Below are 14216 nucleotides of genomic sequence, written 5' to 3'. Positions count from 1 at the left end.
TAGCACCTCCCTTTATATATGTTCACCAACAATTATTGTCTTTTACTATAACATTCTTTACATTAATACTATTATACTCACAATTTCAATTATTTTGAACTAACTATAACTATGAAGAGCTTAGTCATATTTTCCTTTATTTTTAAAATTTAACATGTGAATGAATATAGTCTGAGTACCACCAAACTTAAATGATTGGTTAGGTTCTTTTATTAGATGATCAACAAGTTTGCCATAAACTATAATAAATTTTATGAAAGGGGGTAATAATAAGTATTCCAATTCAATTCATCATGATGTTCAAAATACAATCAAAACAATCTCAAGACATTGAAGGGGTAGAAAATTCATCATATTTTACATCATGATCATGGTCATCTTCATCATAACTCGGACTCAATGGCCCATCATCAAAGTTGGAAAAACAAATATCTTTTATTCCTGAGGAATTTCCTTCCTCAGTCTCACTAATTAAGGTAGAGACATTTGCATTGTCCATTCCATTATGCCAAGACTCCAATGATGTTGTTGTTGTTGTTGTATTAAGGAGTTCATAAGAGGAACTTTGTTTCTCCTTCACTCTTTTTTGCCATTTAGATAATGATTTCCTTACATTTTCAGATATCACTGATTTTTTGAATCTTGATCCCATCTGCATTAATAACATAACCGTTATTTCGAGAGTTACTAATGTATAAAGTAAGTAATTTCAACCGTGGATGATTAAATTAGTAAATGTTCGAATATATTTACGAAGAAGAAACTTTACCTGTGTGATGATAACATATAGAGGAAATGTTATGAAGCTGCACCAAACTTGCGAGACGACCCTATAGCGATAAAATAAGCGGAAAAAAAATAGATATTATCTTTTTGTGGAATCGTGATTCAGGTGTTTAGTTGAAAGCAAATAACATTAACAAAAACAAATTTTATACCCGAACGATAAGCGGACCACAACTAATGTTTGGTTGTTCATGAAGCAAGAAGGATTATTAATTTCCCACTGTACTCAAAATAAGGACAAATAATTAGTGTCATTTAGGTAAAGTAACGAAGAAAAAATTACCGGTTTCTTACCAGAGACCATATGAATGTTGACATTTCAAATGCATTCTGCGAGAGAACAAAAGAGGACGAAGAAATCAAAACAAGTGTATTGTAAAAAGAAGCAAGAAAAGTAAAACGGCTATTGGCTATTGGATATGTTACTTACCAAGAAGGATATCAATTGTATTAGTCTCAACAGAAGCCTTGGTTTTCCAAACCAAAAGAGTTCATCTCTTAAGTTGAACTGATGAGGCTTCATATATGGACATTGATCTATTACTTCAACGGCCAATTTTACCACGACTTGATGTAATTTAGTGCCGATTACGAGGATCAACTAAAAATGAAAGTGAATACAAGAAAAGTCATCACTCATCAGTGAAGTGTAACTACTAGTAGAAGATTGCGTGCACAAAAGTCACGGTAAATATCGTTATTAGGACTTACAATTGCTGGTACAAAGGAAAGCCAAAAGTAAAAGTTGTTTCCTGAATGAAAATTATAGTGTTTAGTTTAAGACTAAGATCACAAATAAAGCTAGCATAATATTTCAGAAACCGAACTTAATTTAAAACTAGTAGAAACTTACCATGAAAATTTAGAAAAATGCAGCATATGGCATATATCCAGAGAATCACACTGTAAAAAAATCAAAACAAAAAGATAATGCTGCATCGATTCACCATTATTCAATTTAATTAGCAGCGTAATTAGTACTACAGTAACAAATTTATTTAAGTAAGCTACCAAATTCTTCTGAAGAAAGAAAAGATACCTAACACCTACAATGTCACGGAATTCCTCGTCCATGCTTCGAAGCATGTAGTTATGGAAATCGTATGTTAGAGGAAGGTCGTGATTCTGCAAAACATCAGACTAACTTAAGAGAAAAATGCGAAGAAGAAAAACTAGCCAGCTAATCAGTTAAAATAATGGACTTTAGTGCTTTTAACTTCTAAGGTATGCATTTTTTAAGTAAGTTACTGTTTATGTTGTGATAAAAACAAATACTTACAGTAATGAAGCCTAGGCGCAATGCTATGTAATCAGCGCGATTGATGGAACTCCAGAATTGGCGACTGAAACATAGCTGCAACATATTTTCATCAATCATATCAGTATCTAAGAAGCATTACAGAAAAGTGGCAAGCAAAAGATTTCAAAGAGTACCAGCCAAACAAGAACTTTGTGATGACTCCAAGGATAAGATGTATGGTGAAAAATGAATGTACTAAGCCGCTTCAATCTTATGCTCGAAGTTGAAGTACTTTGTGAAGTATCTAAACTAAGACAATTTCATCAAATAGAATTATTATTATTCAATCACAAAATGTATTGCATAATAATAAACTAATTATTGACTCATTACAGTTACAAGATTTTCAACACCTTGTAAGCTTTGCATAGCCATAGTCTTTGCTTCATTTTCCCAAGTTCTCCAACTATATATCTGAATTAACTCTAAAATAAGAAAGTTAGTGTGTGTAAACACAAAAATTAGAATAGGAAGAAAGTTTGGTATATCATGATTCATGAGTATTTTAACCTTGATCATGGCTAGTGCAACAGCAACAAAGCTGTAGGAAACATGAGTGATCCCAAGAACAAACACAAAGCGATGAAGCTGCTCAAGACTTTCATAAGAAGCAAATGATTCGTGACCCTACAAAGCAAGTCACAAGTTTTCAGTTAAACGTGCACTTTGTGAAGCATCGACACAAACATCAGACAAAATGAAAGTGGCTGGATAGAACCACACATGTCAGTGTCGTATCAGTATCAGATACTATCACATGTCAAACACCAGACACGCCATACAAGTTTACAATTGAAATATCTTAAATGTGGTCCGGAAGAAATAGAAAAAGTAGAAAACTACCTTAGGACAATAATTATGTCGACCATTGTTCACTTGCTCCTTGAGAATTGTTCTATTTGAATATTCTGAATTCAACCATACATCATGTTTCACAATTTCAAAACTCTTCTCCATTGCACATGGAAAAAATCTGCTGCTTAATACTGATGACTTAACACAAATCTTTGCAACAAAGACAATCCAATGGCCCATCAGCAATGACAGAAGCCCAAATAACATCAATTCTGCTTGAAATAGATACCAAAATTAGCAATGAAATAGGGTGAAACTCTGGTAGGCATCTTATATGGATATATACACCGGTACACCGCTGAAGTGGATAATTCTGATAGGTCCATAAATAGTGTTTAATATAGAAAAATTAATAAACTTTATCTATGAACCTATCAGAATTGTCCATCTCAACAGATGTACCGGTACATATCCAAATAAGATGTGTACCATGAAACATATATCAAATTTTCATCTATAAATTCAACTTTTTCTAGTAATGTGACAGCTACATTACAAAGTTGTTACCTTCTTTCATTTTTTCCAAAGCGGAAAGAAGGGATTTTCTCTTAGTTCTTCCCAACCACTGTGACATTAATATTTATTCAATGTATAAGAAATTTATGTATGAATGTAAGAAATTTGAAAGAGAAAAGAAAGTATATACCTTAATCAATTTATTCAATGTGCCATGAGACAAGAAACTAAGAGAAACCAAGAGAGTGATGACAGTAGCAACAGCCCAAGTGGGGGTTTCAGCTAAGGATCTTCCTTCTTCATTTTCTTCCACCATGTTTGCTATCATTCCTCAAAAACAACATACGATGTCATGAAAATGATGAGACAAGAACATTAAACCCTATTGTGTGTTTGGTCTGTTGAATTTAGAACATAGTTTTGGACATAAATGTGGTTGGCGATGGCAAAAAATGTTTGAGACCGTGTCATGAGAATTAATTAATGGGCACATGTATGTGTTATGTTGTTGTCACGAACTAGTAGGTCATATTAACTGATTTTCCCAACTACCTATATCTTAGTTTCGGTTGAGTTGTCATTTTCATGTTGGATCTGTCGCATGACATGGCACTTATTCAGTATTCACCATTGGATATGCATTCAACATGGGCTTAAGCAAATTTGGACCAGGAATCTATTTGTGTTCATAGAAGATATTCTAAGGCTCCGTTTGGAAGATAGGGAAGACAAATAAGCAAGCTTATAGTTTATAGTTTATAAGTTAAAAATTCTGTTTGGTAACAGTTTTTAAAAAAGAGCTTATAACTATTTTACTAACTTATAGCTTATTTTATGTCATTTCATACTTATAAGATAGTTCAACCGCTAATTTGACCAAGAAAATTGCTTTTTTGGCCCCCCATGTTTACTTCGAGGCCCCCCAGTTTGACCATGTTGTCCTTATAAGGAATTTGGAATCTGCAATACGAACTCACCTAATTTCATATTCTAGGATACGAAATGATATTGCACAAGACCTAATGTTGGATTGTTAGCCAAATTTTGACTAAAACACATGGTTTCGTTACGCAGGTTACGAAGTGTGACGGTTTTGAAAAAATTCAGCATTTCGTTAGTTACGAAACGAAAACGCTGCGTTTGGTAACACAGGTTACGAAGTATGTCTATAGAATTTCACGTTCGTAATTTAGGACTTATCGGTTTATAGTGATTTTCTGCATTGTTATAGAATTTCTGTCATTTCGTATCCTAGGAACCAAAACCACATTCGTTTGTCACTTCGTATCCTACAAACCAGATATTTTAAAAATTTCAGCTCGTAAGTGACGAAACGGTGTTAACTAACGCCTGTTATATAATTTCTGCAATTTTCTCGTGGAATACAATCCAATGCCATTCTAGTCTTTGATGGAAGTTTTTGGCCTTTCAAAGGATAAAATTTGGCTGCGACGGGATCCTCATGTGTGTAACTCTCAGAGGCAAATCGTAATTCGGACAATGAAAACATTAACTAATGAACAAAATAATAATTTAATAAAACATGTAGTGATTTTCTAATCTATGCTTAATGTTACAATTGGTTGAGATCCTTGTTCGTCGTTCATGATCGCGATTGAAACCCTAAAAATCGCCCTTCATATCCCTAAAAACCCAATTTTCTTCAAACTGATGAAGTGTTGGGGTTTTACTGGTATAACACACGTAGGATACGAAATCAGGCGTCTTTGTTTCGTAGAATACGATATCTAGCGTATTCGTTTATTAAAATACGAAGCCTAGCATTTTCGTATCATAGGATACAAAGGGTAGTGTTTTATTGGTTTTTGCAAGCTTTTCTTTGATGTTGTAGCCATAAGATATGAAGTATAGCGGGTTCGTATCCTAAAATACGAAGTTTGTGCAGGTTCGTATTGTAGGAATCAAATGCAACTGAGCCCAAAATTAGGGGTATTTTGGGATTTTTTGGGGGGTTAAAAAGCAACATGGGGGCTTAAAAAGTAATTTTCTTTTACCAAACACTACAAATTCAACCAGTTACCTTTTTCGATATAAGTTCATCCACTATAAGATAATTTATCAACTATTCGCTGTTTTTTAAGAAACACAACCTAAGTTTATACATCACACGGAAACAAAATGCATCGTTCCAAGACGAGAAATAAAACAAACAATTATATGAAAAACACCTATTTAACTTAATTAGAAAGAGAAAAAAATGATTTAGATGGATGATTTCAGACAAAAATTGATTTTAAACCACTCTTTTTCGATAGACTAAGATGAAAAGAAAAATGGTGACAATTAGAGTTAGTAGAAGAAAAGAAAAGATATTTCATAATTGTAGCTCAAATGGTAGCTACCAGAAATATTATTTGAGTGACCGGAGTTTGAACTTCAGATTCCGCATTCTCCACATTTAGACTGTGAGAGTTTAGCCACTAGGTACTTGAAAAGAAAATAAAAATGAGAGGAATTTTTTAATATATACTACTTCGGCCTTATTTATAAGTCAAATTATCACATTTCACCTATAAAGGCCCGATACGCGACACAATACCGATACGATACGACACCAATATGAGAAAATTTTCAAAATTCTTGATGCGATACGGCTGCGATACATTATTTAAAAATTAAATATATATAAATGCACAATATATACAAACATAATTAAAATCGATAATGATAATAAATTAACATTCAAATTACTCAAATTGAGCAAACAAGTAATAATTACATATCTTTAAGTTAAGTATTATCCAAAGGAGAATGTTAACTTGTGCCCTTAAGGCACATGTTAAGGAAGCAAAAATAGAAATTATTAAATGCTAATTTGTGCATTTTGACTTTTGAAGCATTAAATTTCATGTATCATTAAATGATGAATTTCTATTTTGGTATATCTTAACATGTGCCCTAAGGGCACATGTTAACAAGACCCTTATCCAAAAAGGGAGTGAGATGAGTAACTTAAGTGGTTAATTAGTTGAACTAAAAGTTAAGGAGTTGGAGGTTTAGGGTTCAAGTCCTGACAAAGAGAAAAACTAACATAACAACATAATATCAGTCTCTTTCCTACGTTTTAATCATCAAAGAGCATTAATTGTCCGATACTTTTCGGATACACGTATCGGAGAAGTATCCGACACATATCAGTTATATATTTTTTTTTAAAAATAATATTAATTTCCGATACGTGCATCAGAGAGTATCAGACGAGTATCATTATCGAGGACGTATCAGACACGATATTTCGCTATTTTTGGAGTATCGGGGCTTCACGGCATTTCGCACTTATTAAGAAAGTTGTTGTATTCACTAAACTATCATTTACAATATATTAAATTTACATTGAGAATATGCAATCATCTTAAAAAATACTAGTAGACAATAATCAGGGGTATTTTAGGAACAATAACATTTAATATAATTGAATTTGATAACTTTTGTTTATATTTAAGGCAAAAAAAATTGTTGATTTTGTTTATAAATAAGTCCGGAGGAGTATGCATTGATTTGTGACTTTTACCGTGGAGAACGACCGATCTAGCCCTGACCTGCCATCTCACACACCACACCACACCACAGTACATACAAACACGAAAACTCAAACTGAGACATAGCCAACTATCTATCCCCGACCAACCATGAAACTAAAACCTCATAATTTTCATCTTCAACATCAAAACCCAATCTCATTTTCCTCAAAACCTCACTACAAAAACCATGACATTCTCTACACAATCTCAGAAGCCATCAACACCATCCACAACAACAACAACAATCCTAATCCTGATTACTCTCTCAACCCAACTCTCAAACGCATTCTCCCTTCCCTCACTTCTCATCACATCACAAACCTCATCAACCTCAACCCTCTCTCTCTTTCCCCACATTCCCTCTTCTCTTTCTTCAACTATCTCTCTTCTCGTCCTCCTTTTCGCCACACTCTCCATAACTATTCCACTATGGCCCATTTCCTCTCTTCCCATAACATGTTCTCACAAACACATTCCCTTTTTCTTTTCATCATTTCCAAAATGGGTCATCATTCTTCTTATTCCCTCTTATCTTCCCTTCTCCAAACAACTTATCATCATAATCATCATCGTTCTGTTCTTGTTTTTGATGCTTTGATCATTGCTTACACTGATTCTGGATTCCTGGAAGATGCAGTTCAATGTCTACGCTTGTTGAAAAAGAACAACTTTTCCATTCCCATTCGTGGTTGTGAGTATCTTCTTCGTCGTGTGATGAAGCTGAAACAAGCTGCTGGGCATTGTTGGGAGTTTTATTTGGAGGTTTTGGATTATGGGTATCCGCCAAAAGTTTATCTTTTTAACATTTTGATGCATGGGTTTTGTAAAATTGGTGATGTTATGAATGCATGGATGGTGTTCGATGAAATTCCTAAGAGGGGTTTACGTCCTAGTGTTGTTAGTTTTAATACTTTGATAGTGGTTACTGTAAAAGTAAGAATGTGGAGGAGGGTTTTGTGTTAAAAGGTGTTATGGAGAGTCAGAGAATATCTCCTGATGTATTTACTTATAGTGCTTTGATCAATGGGTTGTGTAAGGAAAGTAGGTTGGATGAGGCGAACGGTTTGTTTGATGAAATGTGTGGGATAGGTTTGGTTCCTAATGGTGTAACTTTCACTACTTTGATTGATGGTCAGTGTAAACATGGGAAACTTGATTTGGCATTGAGAAATTTTCAGATGATGAAGGATCGAGATGTTAGACCTGATTTGATTACTTATAACGCGTTGATCAATGGGCTTTGTAGGGTTGGAGATTTAAAGGAGGCTAGGAAGCTTTTGAATGAGATGATTGGGAATGGTTTGAAGCCTGATAAGATCACTTTCACAACTCTAATGGATGGATGTTGTAAGGATGGAGATATGGAATCTGCGTTGGAGATCAAGGAAAAAATGGTTGAGAAGGGAATTGAGCTTGATGATGTTGCTTTCACTGCACTTATATCTGGACTTTGTAGAGACGGAAGAGTTCGCGACGCTGAAAGGATGTTGAGGGATATGTCGAATGCTGGTTACAAACCCGATGATCCGACGTATACCATGGTTATTGATTGCTTTTGTAAGAAAGGTGATGTAAAGATGGGAGCGAAATTACTCAAGGAGATGCAGAGGGATGGACGTGTACCGGGAGTTGTCACTTATAATGCGCTAATGAACGGTTTTTGCAAACAAGGTCAGATGAAAAATGCTCAAATGTTGCTTGATGCAATGCTTAATTTAGGAGTGGTTCCAAATGATATTACATTTAATATTTTGCTTGATGGTCATTGCAAGCATGGAAATGCGATTGATTTTAACATATTTAATGGTGAGAAAGGAATGGTTTTAGATTATGCTTCATATACTGCACTTGTCAATGAATCAAGGAAAATTTCAAAAGATCGTCTAAGGAGTTGATTGCTTCTGAAATATGTATCATTGACACTTCATACTGAAGGTGTTGTTTGAGTGTCCGACACATATTAGTGTCCCCAACCGGCACGACATTGATGGTTGACACATGCAGTTGCATATAATCACTTCAATTTTCTCAAATTATTACCGATTGTCTACCTGTCGGTATCGTATCCAATATTAATACTTCGTAGCTAGTGAAAGCTTAACTGTTGCCATAGTTGTTGGGTTTGGCTAACAGATTGAAAGTCTTCCAGTTGATCAAAAAGTAAATTGATTGTTTTCACTAACTCAGTATTCAGTAGAAATTGGCTGATAAAATACATTCAAGATTTCATTGTTGCAACAATCCATGATTGCGTTGGTGGATTGCTGTAAATATTATGCAATAAGGCAAGAGGAGCGTCCATCTCAAAATTTATTTGAATATTCAAATCAATGTCATCCTGTAAAGCAAGAGGACGTCATTCATTTGAACAACAAGAGAGTTATTGGAGATTGGAATTGCATCTCTCTTGACTTTTGGATGGTAAATATTATTAATGCCAATTGAGCTTATCTGGTCTGCTTCAGTGATCTCTTATGAATGAAGCTACTTGGTTGCTATTGACCTATTGTCGTGCCAGAAGCCAAAGTTTGAGTAACTAGCTAACAATGAGCTAGCCAAGATGATTCAGTTGCATCTAAAATGATTTCCTAAAATAATGTGGTAGCGACGTGCTGGCATGTGCAACACAAGGGGGTCCTGACGAGACTGGTACATGTGGCATTGACTTGGAGATGATGAGTACAACTGTACAATATGTGCTTGGAAGTTTTCAAAATAGTGAAATTTTGATTCAAACTCAGGTTTCTTGTGCTACTCCAAGAAGTAAAAACCACCAAGTCAATTGATCATTTGTGTAAACACATGTCTTCAAAATTATCTGGTGAAAAATCAAACTGTCGGGAGGGCACACTATATATATATTGTGTGGTACTATTATTGTATAGAATTGAATTAGGTGCAGTCACTTGTGTGTGCAGCCGTGCAGCGAGCACCTCAGAACTGTCTGATGGTAGCTAGAAATGTAAGTTATTAACTATGAAAACGTAAGTCATTAATCACTTATTTTACATAGATTTATGTACTTATGTCATTTTGTAAGTCTCTAAAGCAATAAGGTTGAATAAGTTTTGTGGTTTGCAAGTTGGAAACGAAGAATTTAAAATTACTCATCTTCAGTATGTCGATGACGCATTGATTTTTAGGGATAAAAAGAGTCTGTGCAATGTGAGAACAATTGGATTTAATCTTTTGGTTTTTGAACTAATTTCTAGGCTTAATGTGAATTTTTTCAAGAGTTTGTTGGTTGGCATTAATATGTTTGTAGCTCTTGGTCAAATGAAGTTTTTTTTACAATAAGGTCAAATGAAGTTGTTGCCATGTTAAATTGCAAAGTAGATAGAACCCTTTTAAGTACTTGGGGTTGCCTATTGGTGTCAACTTGCCAAAAAATTGATGTTTTGGAATCATGTGGTTGAAAGGATTATAGGAAGATTGTCTTTTTGGAAGTTTTGTAGTTTATTTACATGAGCTTACTTTATTTCATTATTTAAAGCTTCTTTAGGTATCATCTCAAAAATTGAGTCTTTATTTAAATCTTTTTTTGCGGGGTGAGATTGAGGAAGCTCACAAAATACATTGGGTAAAATGAGATAAGTTTTGTTTATCTAAGGAAAAGAGTGGATTGAATGTGCGTAATTTAAAAGCATTCAATTTGTCTCATTTAGGAAAATGGTGTTGGAGATTTTGGGAGAAAATGATGGGTTGCAGTACAAGGTATTGAAAAATAAATGAGATATAACTTAGAATATGGCATGGTATAGAGAAAAGCAGATATGGTGGAGAGACGTTTTTAACATGGAAAGAGGAGGGGGATTGGGAGTGTATGTTTTTATATCATTTATAAAACGTAGTTGGAAATGACCATAAAACACGGTATTTTGGCATGACCCGTGGATAGGTGTAGTGTTGAAGGACAATTCTCGTAGGTTTTTTAATCTACCAATTAATAAAAATGTCATGGTGGAAGGAATGTTAAATGATAGTGTATTGATGTTAGGCGAGAGGGATGAAGGTGGAGAAGAAATCTTTTTCAATGGGAGGAAAAGTTAGCGGACAAATGCAGGGATTTGCTTTCTAATGTTTCTTTGCACTTGGAAGATGAGTCAAAATGGAATCAAAATTTTGATGGCATTTACTTGGTTAAAAAACTTGCCTATTGCCGACTTGCCAAATATCACTAGCATGAACCCAAAAAAATCGTTTAACACAACCTTCTGTGCATCCCTTTACTTTACGGAATGGTACAATGGTTGTCATCGTGTTGATTTAAAGGAAAAACAAACAATGTGATCACAGAACCAGGGTACAATCCACAGCCATAAATGATAGCGTTGTGAAACTTCTCACAGCCATACTTGGTAAAATCATAAGTTATGATGTTTGTATGGGCTAATTGCAATCCTAACGTTGTCTTCATCGTGTTGATTTAGTACTGTATTTTTTCTTGTAATTTTGAGCATAATTGCAATCTATGAAGCTCTCATATAGCCACTGACACTAGACACTGATAATAATTTAAGAAAATGGAAGTGAACGATTGTTTGTAACTACACATTTCAGACACTGGACACTCCTTTAATCTGAAGTGTCAACAATAACACTAGTCGGACACCAGAAACATCTTCAATTTGAATTGTTGGTACTTGGTACTACATAGGTCATAGATTATGATACATGCATTGTTTTGGAGGTTATGTGCCAATTCATTGTTTATTAATTTTAAGTTTTATTCTATTCAATCAGGTGATCGAAATAAGTTAAACTCTTATTCTTCCATTATTTTGAGTAACTACCCGACCATTATGTGTAGTCAAATATTCATGTTTTGATGTATTCTGTGATCTATGATTTTGTGGTTCATCCCAAAAAGTGTTCATTTGACCAAGGGCTACAAACATATTAACATCTGGAGAAATATTAGGTGCTTCCGAGATTGGCTTGCTTGCTACAGTTGGTGTGACGACGGTAAAGGTAGAGTCTGTACTTGAATTAGCATCTTCCCATAATGGAACATGGTTTATTTTTAGTTCCTCGAATGGAACATGGTTTCTTTTTAGTTCCTTGCATGGAGGAACTTTTATGTGCTCTTTTGTATTCTAGTGTTTTATTATTGCATATGTAATGATGGGAAAGAAAAATGCTTTGGTGCAGGTGTATCCTACTACAAATATTGCTGTTCTTTCTACTGGCGATGGTCTTGTAGAGCCATCTACTGGGCATCTGAGTCGTGGTCAGGTATTGTTATCGAGGACTAGGACTTGTCAGATGAGTTGATTAAGTTTTGTGAAGATGCCTAGCAGGAACGATAATGTTCTAGGTATTAAAACTATGATGTGTAAGCTGATTTTTGGACTTTAATCAAATTCTAGGCAAGGTCAGGTTATTAGTGTAATATAATGCAGATTTCCTATAAGTTCAAATTTCTACTGAGAAGATTTAATTTAAAAGAACAGTAACAGGGGAGGTAATATGTGTGTTTGGTTTTCACTTTTCATCATCGCCTTCCCCTTTGCTTTTATTTACTTTTAGGCTGTAATGCTCATTAGATTAAAAAATCGTAATGATATCGTAATATTTGGTTTAGATTACTCGATCAATATCTGAGTCAAACTAGCGGCATTGCAGACATTAGTGTCTCTATGTGCTTTGATTTTAGCATAGTATGTTGATGAATGAGGGTTGAACTAGCCGCATTATTAGTATGCACATGGAACTTCAATGCTCAGTCAACTCACTTGAGGCTGAGCGATTGAAGCTTAAATTAAACCTGTTGTGATATTTGGATTATAATAAATATTTTATATATATATATATATATATATATTTTGCATAGAAATTTCTTACAATTTTTACACATGAATTGTTTATATTTTTTTTGAACATCATTATACTTGTTTTATGATGTTACTCAACTACCCATTTGTTTGCTATATGTTTTGATTTTGAATGTAGTTTACGGGAGGTATTTGGTGAATGTAATTATGTAATTAAAACAAACATAAGCTAATATATAGATCCTATGCAGATTAGGGATTCTAATCGTGCCATGCTGCTGGCAGCTGCAGTACAACATCACTGCAAAGTTGTGGACCTTGGTATTGCTAAGGACGATGAAGAATACCAAGGAAGGATTTTGGATAAGGCTTTTGCTTCTGGAATTAACATTCTCATAACTTCAGGAGGTGTTTCAATGGGAGACAAAGATTTTATTAGGCCTTTGCTTGAAAAGTGAGGAAAAGTACATTTTGATAAGGTAATGTCACAATTTTATTTGATTCTTATTGTTTATTCTGATGATCCTGTAATTTGGTTTGATGTTGCAATTGTATGTGGTATTTCTGCAGTTGTAGAAATAGTAAAATATTTAAAATTTTATCTAATGCTTTGGTGAGTGTTATTAAACCAGGCAAGCCATTCACTTTTGCAGAGATTGGTTCTCAATCAACAGAAAGTAAAATTCTAGCTTTTGGGCTACCTGGAAATCCTGTCAGCTCTTCAGTTTGCTTTCATCTCTTTGTGGTCCCTGCTATACGCCAGCTTGCAGGGTGGACAAATCCTCATCACCTGAGGTTACATAAACTTCTAAAGGGCACTTGTTGTTGATGGCATGCTTGCTTTCTCTAGCATTTCATTAATTCATTTCTGTGCAGGGTACAAGCTCGGCTTCAATAACCCATAAAGACGGATCAATTTAGACCAGAATATCATCGTGCCACTGTAATATGGACTGAAAATGATGGGACAGGAAACCCTGGGTAAGCTGACGATGAATTGCATTATTGTGGTTTTAGTCAGAAAGATTTATGTACAGATCTGTTTTCTTTATAGCAGATGTTTTTTTTTGGTGGTGTATATACTTGTTTTCCAGAGGCCTAATTGCTATGCCTATATTTGATCGGGTTTCTCTAATGAATGTGCCTTATGTGCTTCCAATGAATTTCAGTTTTGCCGAGAGCACTGGTCATCAGAGGAGCAGTCGACTACTTAGTATGAAGTCAGCTAATGCCTTGTTGGAGTTTCCAGCAACAGGCAGTGTTGTATCTGCTGGGACTCCTCTGGCAGCTATCATAATTTCCAACCTAAGACCTATGGATTTTGGCAAGAATCATATATCATCAGACTCAACCTTTACTTTGCCAGGAATTAAATCAGATAAAACAACTACAGATTCTTCTGGGGGTGCTGACCTCAGAGTGGCTATTTATACATATACTTTTATTTGTAATTAGTAATTTTATTGATTTTATTGATCTATCATTTTATTTATTTTCGGTATA

At 34.5% G+C, this 14216-nt stretch overlaps 2 protein-coding genes and 1 pseudogene across 2 annotated transcripts; 2 read left to right on the top strand and 1 right to left on the bottom strand.

Moving 5' to 3' along the window:
• Window positions 1-275: 275 nt before the first annotated feature.
• Window positions 276-4006, bottom strand: LOC123909071 (MLO-like protein 4). Its single transcript, XM_045959845.1, has 15 exons — window positions 3588-4006; window positions 3449-3506; window positions 2930-3153; window positions 2597-2713; window positions 2440-2500; window positions 2221-2330; window positions 2066-2140; window positions 1826-1911; window positions 1640-1689; window positions 1498-1538; window positions 1217-1387; window positions 1081-1116; window positions 939-1006; window positions 770-830; window positions 276-652 (listed from the first exon to the last, which is right to left on the bottom strand). Exons 1-15 carry the CDS (start codon window positions 3723-3725, stop codon window positions 323-325), a joined length of 1626 nt encoding a protein of 541 aa, XP_045815801.1. The 5' UTR covers window positions 3726-4006; the 3' UTR covers window positions 276-322.
• A 3012-nt stretch (window positions 4007-7018) lies between these two features.
• On the top strand, window positions 7019-13694 carry LOC123910108 (annotated as a pseudogene).
• LOC123904220 (molybdopterin biosynthesis protein CNX1-like) lies at window positions 10609-14168 on the top strand. The gene is made up of 5 exons (XM_045953907.1): window positions 10609-10653; window positions 12091-12174; window positions 12965-13167; window positions 13284-13508; window positions 13808-14168. Exons 1-5 carry the CDS (start codon window positions 10609-10611, stop codon window positions 14166-14168), a joined length of 918 nt encoding a protein of 305 aa, XP_045809863.1.
• Window positions 14169-14216: the final 48 nt, after the last annotated feature.

This window comes from Trifolium pratense, linkage group LG2 (genome assembly GCF_020283565.1).
Source record: "Trifolium pratense cultivar HEN17-A07 linkage group LG2, ARS_RC_1.1, whole genome shotgun sequence".
NCBI lineage: Eukaryota > Viridiplantae > Streptophyta > Magnoliopsida > Fabales > Fabaceae > Trifolium > Trifolium pratense.
The sequence above is the reverse complement of the archived record's forward strand: the minus strand, read 5'-3'. Positions and strand labels throughout refer to the sequence as shown.

What these genes read in the sequence shown, in the direction of transcription:
- LOC123909071 (XM_045959845.1), bottom strand. Translation starts at nt 3,725, where the DNA reads ATGATAGCAAACATGGTGGAAGAAAATGAAGAAGGAAGATCCTTAGCT. An exon ending in CGTGACATTGTAGGTGTTAG is followed by an intron (nt 1,690 to 1,825) that starts GTATCTTTTCTT and finishes ATTTTTTTACAG; the next exon opens with TGTGATTCTCTGGATATATG. An exon ending in TATATGTTATCATCACACAG is followed by an intron (nt 653 to 769) that starts GTAAAGTTTCTT and finishes TTATTAATGCAG; the next exon opens with ATGGGATCAAGATTCAAAAA.
- LOC123904220 (XM_045953907.1), top strand. Translation starts at nt 10,609, where the DNA reads ATGGTGTTGGAGATTTTGGGAGAAAATGATGGGTTGCAGTACAAG. An exon ending in ATGATGGGTTGCAGTACAAG is followed by an intron (nt 10,654 to 12,090) that starts GTATTGAAAAAT and finishes GCTTTGGTGCAG; the next exon opens with GTGTATCCTACTACAAATAT. An exon ending in ACAAATCCTCATCACCTGAG is followed by an intron (nt 13,509 to 13,807) that starts GTTACATAAACT and finishes CTTGTTTTCCAG; the next exon opens with AGGCCTAATTGCTATGCCTA.